Source organism: Artemia sp. Qi Xiang Cuo, unplaced genomic scaffold (assembly GCF_049724085.1).
Source record: "Artemia sp. Qi Xiang Cuo unplaced genomic scaffold, ASM4972408v1 HiC_scaffold_22, whole genome shotgun sequence".
Taxonomy (NCBI): domain Eukaryota; kingdom Metazoa; phylum Arthropoda; class Branchiopoda; order Anostraca; family Artemiidae; genus Artemia; species Artemia sp. Qi Xiang Cuo.
This window is the reverse complement of record NW_028297431.1, coordinates 1,662,292-1,672,297: the sequence shown is the minus strand read 5'-3', so window position 1 is coordinate 1,672,297 and position 10,006 is coordinate 1,662,292. Positions and strand designations below refer to the sequence as shown.

Below are 10,006 nucleotides of genomic sequence, written 5' to 3'. Positions count from 1 at the left end.
AAGTTAACAATTATACTTGTTACAGAATTCCCGGCAATACCAAAAAAATTAACGACTACATCATCGTGTCACAGAGATGAAGATCATCAAGCAGTGACTGCAAAACGTGTAAAGCAGCCGAGACTGGCAACACTGACCATCACCTCGTCATCACTAACATGCAACTAAGACTCAAAGCCCAGTGCTCAGAGTCAAGACCAGTCAAGATCGATGTCTCTCACCTCTGTGATCAGAAGATATGGTCGAAATATGCCATTGCTGTCTCGAACCGCTTCGATGCACTCCTGCCATTTGGAAGTTTTGAAAACACATGGCTCTCGTTCAAAAAGAATATCCTGGAATCAGCGACAGCAAATGCTGGTCGGAAAAAGCGTGCTAATAAAGCGCAGATTCAGTCGGATACGCTTGACGTCATAGAGTAGAGACACAAGGCGAGGTTACTCGGTGACATGCCAACCTTTACAAGCCTTAATGGGGTCCACAACAAACTGATACAGCGAGACAAGAAACTGTTTGTGGAAAGGAAGGCACATGAGCTAGAGGGTGCAGCCCAGAAAGGTGATGTTGGCAGTCTCTACCTGCATCTCCGTGATCTAACAGGAGACATAACCCCCTCGGTTGCATGTGTTGTCTCTGTGGATGGTCAGCCGCTCAGTGACGAAGCTGGCCAGGTCAATCGATGTAAAGACCACTTCTCGGGCCTCCTCAACGCCGAAGCCGTAACGCAGACTGACCAGGAACTCATCAGCCTAGCCACCAGCACCCAGGCACTGCTGACAAGTGACACAGAAACTCCTTTCACGTCATCAGAAATCTACACAGCAGTAAAACATTTGAAGAACAACAAAGCAGCAGGCATATGTGGAATATCTGCTGAGCTCCTGAAGTATGCCGAACCGGCGATGCTACTTTGGCTCCATATGCTGTTTTCTGTGGTTTGGCGCACGGAATTGATCCCGAAGGACTGGCGAGCTGGTATAATCCTGCCCTTATAGAAGATAAAGGGGAGCAAGAGCATCTGTTCGAACTACAGAGGCATAACGCTACTTTCAGTGCCTGGAAAGCTCTTTGCTATGACCCTGCTGGATAGATGCACGAGTATCCTCAGAAGAAAGAGGAGAGTCCAGCAGGCGGGGTTTATTCCCGGGAGATCCACTATCGAACAAATCTTTACCATGCACCAGTTAATTGAAAATATGAAGGAAGTCAGGAGGAAAGCATATGTAATTTTTATGGAGTTTATGGCTGCATTTGACTTTGTGGATTGCAATTTGCTCTGGCTGATATTTTGTTCAACTGGTCTACCAGACAAATACTGCAAGTTGTTTGAAAATCTTTACGAAGAGACCGTGGCTTGCGTCCAAGTCAACGGTAAACGGAGCACGACATTTGGCATCAAAACCGGTGTCCGACAAGGGTGTGCCGCCACCCCGGAACTTTTCAACTGCGTCATAGACCATGTCATGGTACTAACAACAAATCGCCTGCCCTTTGGTCTGCAGTTTGGAGATCGCGTTCTGACGGACGCTGACTTCGCAGATGGTCTTGGTCTCGTTGCTGACTCGATCGACCAGTTGACTGACGCTCTGGAAGTCCTACAGGAAGAGGCAGCAAAAGTGGGGCTGAAAATAAACTGACTTAAGACAAAGATAATGTCAATTGAGCCCCCAAGCCCAGTTTCGCCCCCTGAGAACATAACTGTTTGCGGAGCTTCTGTTGAAGTTGTAAAGAACTTCAATTATCATGGCTCCGTGCTGTCTAATGAAGGTTCTATAGAGGAATAGGTGTGCAGCCGAGTTTCAAAAGTCTCGTCTTTCGTCGGAAGGCTCAACAATCTCTGGAGAATGCCGCATATATCTAGGTGCACGAAGATGCAAATTTATAATGCATCCGTAGGCTCGGTTCTCCTCTATGCAGCGGAAACCTGGCCTCTCAAATCAACAATCCTCAGCATGATAGACGTCTCCCATACGAAACAGCTCCGTCGGATTCAGGGACTTCGATGGGACGATTTTTTAAGTAACGCAAGGTTGCTCGCACTCCCCTCCCAAGTGCCATTATCCGTCCAAATAGCGCACCGTACTCTCAGATGGTTTGGACACCTCCTGCGTATGCCGACGACAACCTAATCTACGATTTTGACGCTAAAGATAATGGCTGGTCTCGCCCGAGGGGCAGGCCTCAGACAAGGTAGAAGGATAGCCTCAACAAATTCCTTGAGATAGCTAACATTGCTGTCGCAGAGGCCCCATTAATAGCAGTAGACCGGTCAGCCTGGAGGAGAAGAGTTGCGACGCTCTCTACGCTACCCCCAACGTAGCAGGAGCCTTAAGTAAGTAAGTCAAGTCAAGTTTTGAGTTTGACTCGGTTATTTATTGTAATTTATGTTCGTTTTGGGTTTCATTTATTTATCGATGCTGAAATGTGGTAGTTTCACGCCTGGTAGATTATTTGATTTTATTTTTGCTCATTTTTTGTTTAATGGAGTTCTTTACTTTTCTTTGAAAAACTTATTTTGTGGAAAAAGTTTTTTAAATTAATGCAAAAATAGGGAGTGCTATTACCTCTGCTTACACTTCCTTTAACAAATCGTCCATTTGAAATCAACAAACTTTCTACTGGCTATTCACTCTCGTCAAGATTCACCAGAAAAGTTTGACTTTTAACCTAGATGTCAAGCAGCAAAGATCAATAGACCATTCGATGTTTTTTCCAAATATAGTATTACTACCGTCACAATAGCATCCAAGCCTCTCTCATCCCTGAAAATAGTCCTAAACTATATACGAAAGTCGTGAATTTTTTTTATGATTCAAATTTTTTAGCATACCGTGTTCCTTTTTTTCTTTCTGATGGTTATCCGTCTATTAAAAAATTTGGAACTTAAAAATCTACACACAAATTAACAATTATCTTCTAAAAACAACAAAATTACGCCAAACGACGAACGGCTCTATGGTGAGTTTGAAGAAAAATATGAAATACGATCAAACGAATACTTTGCCTTATAGAACAATATGTTTTCACCAGGAGTGTAATATCAGAATTTTATTGGAGGGGGACAAGAAGGGGTCCTCCTTTAAATAGTCTATGAGTATGGGTTATCCTTCAGGGGGAAACAGTGGCAGTTTTGGCCTCTTCAATTTGCTTATACTTTCAGTAAGTATTAACCTGGGCGTCATTTTTTTTTTGGGGGGGGTCCCCCGTGGGGCCCCGGTTGAATTGAATTAAACAGAAAAACGGAACTGAAAATACACTTAATACTTATTAAAAAGTTTAATTAAGGTTATTAAAACCTCGTATTCTATTCCTGTTGTTGAATCATCGATTAAATGATAGTTTTCTTCTTTTTTTTTTGATAATCGCTCAGATATTGCCATTTCAATATTTCTATACATTGAAACTATGTAGAAACTACTTTGTTTGGTGTTTTCTGAAATAATTGCATATTTGAGATTTTTAACTAAATCTACCGAATTACTTATGTAGGATTTTTGGGAATAAAGCAAAGTTTGAAGGCTATACATAGCCATTTTACAATATTGCAAGCGGGGGCTTTGGTGCATGATGTGATAGGCCTTATGGGAACACCTTGCTTATGTAATTTTGGTAAACCGTATAATCAAACTGCTCGTGGTAACGAACTGTAAGTAAGGAGCGACCCGGCTCAATGGTAACCGAAACTGTAGAAAACGGAATTTTGATGCCAATAGATACATCAAAAGAATTAAATTTTAAGGCTGATTTCCAATATATAAGTTTCATCAAGTTTAATACTACGTATAAAAAGTTACACGCCTGAGAAAATTTGGCTGATTTTCGAAAAAAGGGGCAAAGACCCTTTAAAAGTTATCAAACCTTAATGAAAATGACACCATCATATTCAGCGTATCAGATAACCCTACTGCAGAAGTTTCAAGCTCTTATCCACAAAAATGTGGAATTTTGCATTTTTTGCAAGAAGAAAGATCACGGATGCGTGTTCATTTGTTTGTTTGTTTTTGTTGTTTTTTTTTCCCAGGGGTGATCGTATCGACCCAGTGGTACTAGAATATCGTGGGAGGGCTCATTCGAACGGAAATTAAAAGTTCTAGTGCCCTTTTTAAGTGACCAAAAAGATGGAGGGCAACTAGGCCCCCTCCCACGCTCATTTTTTTCCCAAAGTCACCCGATCAAAATTTTGAGATAGTCATTTTGTTCAACATGGTCGAAAATATGATAACTATTTTTTTTAGGATGACTTATTCCCCCGAAGTCTGCGGAGGGAGGGCTGAAAGTTATGAACTTTACCCAATGTTAACATATAGTATTGGTTATTGGGAAGTATACAGACGTTTTCAGGATTTTTTCTGGTATTGGGGGGAGTGGGTCGGGGGGGATGTAGGAGGATCTTGCCACGGCAGAAGTTGTTAGCGGGGCCGGGACAGTGCGATGCCGGGGGCGCCGGATTTCCCAGCATTATTTAAAAAAAATCAGAAATTATATATATAGAAAACAAGTTTTTCAACTGAAAGTAAGGAGCAACATCAAAACTTAAAACGAAAAAAAACATTACGTATATGATTGGGTTCATCCCATAGTCAATACCTCGCTCTTTAATCCAAAGATTAGTTAGTACTTTCATAACAGCTATTTATTAGGGGCGAACCCTCGAATATACGTATTAAAAATATATGAATATAGAAGTTCGTTACATAAGTTAATTCGTAAGTTACGTATATTTATTACTAATAAAAACGTTCGTAAATAAAATTAAACAGGTTTCGAGAAAGCCATTTAACCAAATAAAAGTAAAATTAATTTTTCAAATTTTGTTTAATTATTCATGTATGGTGAGCCAAAATCAAAACCTGCATTAATTCAAAAACGTTCCAAAATTAAATAAAAAAAACAAGTTTTTTTAACTGAAAGTAAGGAACGGCGTTAAAACTTAAAACGAACAGAAGTTTTTCCGTATATGAAAGGGGCTGTCCCCTCCTCAACGCCTCGCTCTTTACGCTAGAGTTTGACTTTCTCACAACTTTTTTTTAAACAATGAAAAACCAAATTTGCCCTTCTCTTGGATTTGAATATATATCCGTAACATCCTCCCCCTACAATTATTTGAATTGACGTCACTGACGAGCTGAAAAGGAATGAAGAAAATGTATTGCAAAAAGAAGAATGAATATAAAGTTGGATCTAAATAAACCATTCAAATGTATAACTGAAAGAATAGTGTTCCATTAATTATGTTGCGCATGGGGAGGAGTAGCTCAATCACATATTTGGATTTCTATCATTGTTGCTGATATTTTTAGATTTCCCTGCTTGCTATTATTTCTGTTTTTGGCTGCTGTAAAGGGGGACTTTAAGGCAAAACCTTATTTCATCTGGGTTAGAAACAGAAGCAGCCTATAGAATTCGTTCAAAGAGGATTCCAAAGAACTTGTTTCGGTGGAAACGAGAATTTTGGACCTTTTTCAAGGTTTTGATTTCCTTAGGTCCAAGTGTCCTAGAAGAGAGATTAACAATTGTGGGTCCATGAATAAATCTTGGACCATAGATATGGTTACTCGTCGAAGATTCGTACCCCAGGCTTTCCAATGTTTTAAATGTAGGGATTCATACTATCCCCAAAGCCATAGTAAATTAACTTTTTAACTATACTACGAAATAGATACCTCAAAATTTTGATCCCAGACGACTTTGAAGAAAAAAGGGGATAGGAGGGGACCTAGTTGCCCTCCAATCTTTTTGATTACCGTTCCAATGAGTCTGTTTGGTTTTCCGTTCCGATGAGTCCTTTTTTGATATTCTTGGTTCGATCCGATCACCCTGGAAAATATATATATATATATATATATATATATATATATATATATATATATATATATATATATATATATATATATATATATATATTGCTGGATTAGGACGACAGTTTTTTTTTTTTTTTTTTTTTTTTTTTTTTTTTTTTTTTTTTTTTTTGCCAAGTAATTACCTCTTAAACATAATATATATATATATATATATATAGGGGCAAAAAAGGCGAAAAAAGGTTGAAGGGGCAAAAATAGGCCCTAGGTTGGGCTACGTTATTTACTTAATATATGCTATGCTTTACCCCTCCCCCCTAATGTGCAAATATACAGCCCAAATTTGTTTCTAAACTATTATATTTTCCTCCTATTTTGTTTTGTTTCATGAGCATTAACGAAACTTCATTTCTCGGGTGTTTCTAGATTCTTAACAAGTACCAACAATTTATTTTGGATTATTTTCTAATGATCTATTCTTAGATTTTTTGCGTCGTAATCAATTGATTGCCAGTCTACAGTCTGCGAGACTCTTTTTTCTCTGTGACGAAATTATTCTGGTTTAAATCCATTTGCATTAACATGTTTGAAATCTTCTTGCATCTGGTCTAAATTTCCGGTTATTTCAGACATTTAGCTGACAAAATACAGCCTTTTTTCTGTGGCTAATTATTGATACGAAACACGATTTATTTACATTGAATTTTGATCCGAAAAGTTGGTCCTAATAACAGAAAAGTTTCGGTTCTAGAATAATTAATATTTGGTATTGGTGCATTATGTCAAACACTTCTAAAAAAGTCAAGTTTGATTAATGTTAATAAATAAAATAGGATGAATATGTAATACTTTACAAACAAACTTGGGCTATATATTTGCACAATAGTAGAGGGGGGGGGGGTAAAAAAAATAAAAAAAAAAATACGTAACCTAACCAAGGTACCTTCCCCCCCAAAACCCCAAAAACAACAGTTTGAATATCGTAAACGCAATGAAAACAACGCTTTGCATTCCATTTCTAAATAGCGGTCTCTTGAAATAACCAGTCTGGCGGGTTTCGTCTCTCGTTATCAAACAGTTCGTGGTAATGAACTATAATTAAGGAGTGACCCGGCTCAATAGTAACCGAAACTCTAAAAAACAGGATTTTGATACCAATAGATACACCAAAAGAATCACATTTTCATGCTGATTCCAAATATATAAGTTTCATCAATTTTAGTCTTACTCATCAATAGTTACGTGCCTCAGAAAATTTGCCTTATTTTCGAAAAAAGGGAGAAACAATCCCTAAAAGTCATAGAACTTTAATGAAAATCACATCGTAAGATTCAGCGCATCAGAGAACCCTACTATAGATGTTTCAAGCTCCTATCTGTAAAAATGTGAAATTCTGTATTTTTTGCCAGAAGAAAGATAACGGATGCGTGTTTATTTGTTTGTTTTTTTTTTCCCAGGGGTGATCGTTTCGATCCAGTAGTCCTATAATATCGTGAGAGGGCTCCTTCCAACGGAAATTAAAAGTTCTAGTGCTCCTTTTAAGAGACCAAAAAAATTTGAGAGCAACTTGGCCCCCTCCCACGCTCATTTTTCTCCCGAAGTCACCCAATCAAAATTTTGAGATAGCCATTTTGTTCAGCATAGTCAAAAATTTAATTAAAATGTCTTTGAGGATGACTTAATCCCCCACAGTTCCCGGGGGCAGGGTTGCAAGTTATAAACTTTGCCCATTGTTTACATATAGTATTGGTTATTGGGACGTATACAGGTGTGGTAAAGCTTTCTAATTTAGTTAATTATTAATTTAGTAAAAATATATTAAGACGCAAATGCAAAGTTTCAAAATCCCACTTTTTATTAAGATAAAGATACAAATCGTGGAATGTGTAACCTGGGAAGGAACTTGCTCAATAACCAATTTCCTGGCTAAATGCGTCAATGAACCGGAAGGACGTGGTTGGTTTTTCATATATACCCAGATTTTTGAGACTGAAGCGAGACTTTTTTACTTGCAGGGCGAACCTCTGCCCGTTTATTTTCTCGTTAGAAATACCTTGGGATCTTGTCAGATCATTGTAAGTGTCTGTATCTTATTATATATTATTGTAGTTTCTGAGACTTTTGGTCTACTTGGGACAGCCAGTCCCAGTAGAATATCTATATCTGTAATTATTATATTTAAATTGAATAAAAGTATTGTACTGTATATAACCTCTCTACGATCTACCTTTAGCTCCTCGAACATACCCAGTCGGTACGCCTCTTTAGTTCGGTCATAGCCTAAGGCACGATACCAAAGTTTAATTACCTTAGCGCCTGAGTTGATCTCCCCTATAAAGGGATAAATAAAGGCACCTACGACTACAACCCCAACAAACCATAAAATACACTACACAACCCCGGGTTTTTCTGGTGTATTTTTTTTATTGTGGGGGGTGGGGGTGGGGTTTCTGGGGGAGGATTTTTCCATGGAGGTTATTTCCTTTGTATATAGAAATAGAAGTTAATACGTATATGTTTGGGTTTGCCCCTTACTCATTACATTGCTCTTTACGCTAAAGTTTTTTGGTACTTTCATCAGAGATATTTATTCTAATTAACGACCTTTGTGATTAAGGAGTCATTCTTAAAGAATTGGAACACGATTTGAACTTAACGTAAAGAGCGAGGTATTAACTAGGGGGCGAACCCCCTAATATACGCAATAAAAACATACGAATATAGAAGGTCGTTACGTAAGTTAATTTGTAAATTACGTCAGAACCAAATTTAGAGAAAGCCATTTAGCAAAAGAAAAGTAAAATTAATATGCAAATTTTGTTGTACCTATTCAATGACGCTGAGCCAAAATAAAAGCTGCATTAACTAAAAAACGATCAGAAATTAGATAAGAAAATTAGTTTTTTTTAACTGAAAGTAAGGAGCGACATTATAACTTAAAACGAGCAGAAATTATTCCGTATATAAAAGGGGCTGTCCCCTCCTCAATGCCTCGCTCTTTACGCTAAAGTTAGACTCTGTCACACAACTTTATTTTTTTAAACAATAAAAAACTTTATATTAAAGAGCGAGGCGTTGTAGGAGGGGACAGCCGCTTTCATATACGGAATAATTTCTGTTCTTTTTAAGTTTTAATGTCGCTCCTTACTTTCAGTTAAAAAAACTTTTTTTTTGTATTTGTTTATATAGCAGTGTCCACATAAAGCACCAGTACCTAATATCCTACTAACATGCAGTTTGCAAGCTGCGAGCACTAACGCTCCAGAAGCGTACACTTGTTGTGTTTTTATTTGTGGGGAGGGGAAAAATAAAGAATTTGGGGGTTATCTATAAAAAAAACTTGTTTTATAAGATTAAGAACCACCCAGACATTTAAGTTTTTAGTTGTTTCTAATTATAAAAAACTCCTGGCTCTATAATATATAATATACTACAAATATGGTGTATTGAAGCTCTGAGCATTCACAAACCAGGAACGTTCCAGAGTAGTAAGGCCATAGGCAATTAAAACCCTACGCCTGAGGCATAGATATGTGTGTAGATTTTCAAGTAATTGGGTTACCAGGGTCATTTGCAAAGAGGTATCATTTCTATAGAAGCTATAGTAATTTGAAATATCATATGGAATTTGTTTGAAGCTATGTACTGTAACTACACGCCCCTACTAAATAGGTTTTTCCGCCAGTCCTATTCTAGAGATCATTACACCATTGTCAGGAGCAACGAATATAATTTGGTTGATGATTATGATTTGAATATAAGTAATAGTTTTCTTTACAAATCATATTATCAAGATAATTGAATTAAACGAGAATATTTTATTTGAGAGGATATGATTGAAAAAAAAATGCGTGGTGCATTTACACTATTGGAGATTAACGATGGAACTGATAGCAACAGCAGCAATGAGATACGAGTACCTAATTGAGCCGTGGAAATAACCGCAGTGTGTAGACTATGTCTCGAATTGGACAGTATGTATGCAAGATACGTGATATCATTAAGCAAGTTTAAGCATGAGGAGCAACTAGGTTTTGCTTGAAAAGTGAATATTCTCCATATAAATAAACTTCGGTCAGCATTAGATGTTCTATCGAAAGATAATGATGATAACACACTTCATCTTTGAATATTATTATTGTACTTATTTAAAATAAAAATGTTTATAAATTCTTGGTATTTTTTTTTCTTTCTATATTATAATGAAT

At 37.3% G+C, this 10,006-nt stretch overlaps 1 protein-coding gene across 1 annotated transcript; it reads left to right on the top strand.

Annotated features, from left to right (window-relative positions):
• Positions 1-449: 449 nt before the first annotated feature.
• On the top strand, positions 450-995 carry LOC148939039 (uncharacterized). Its single transcript, XM_089107346.1, has one exon. The coding sequence runs from the start codon at positions 450-452 to the stop codon at positions 993-995; it is 546 nt and encodes a 181-aa protein (XP_088963472.1).
• The last annotated feature ends 9,011 nt before the right edge of the window (positions 996-10,006 follow it).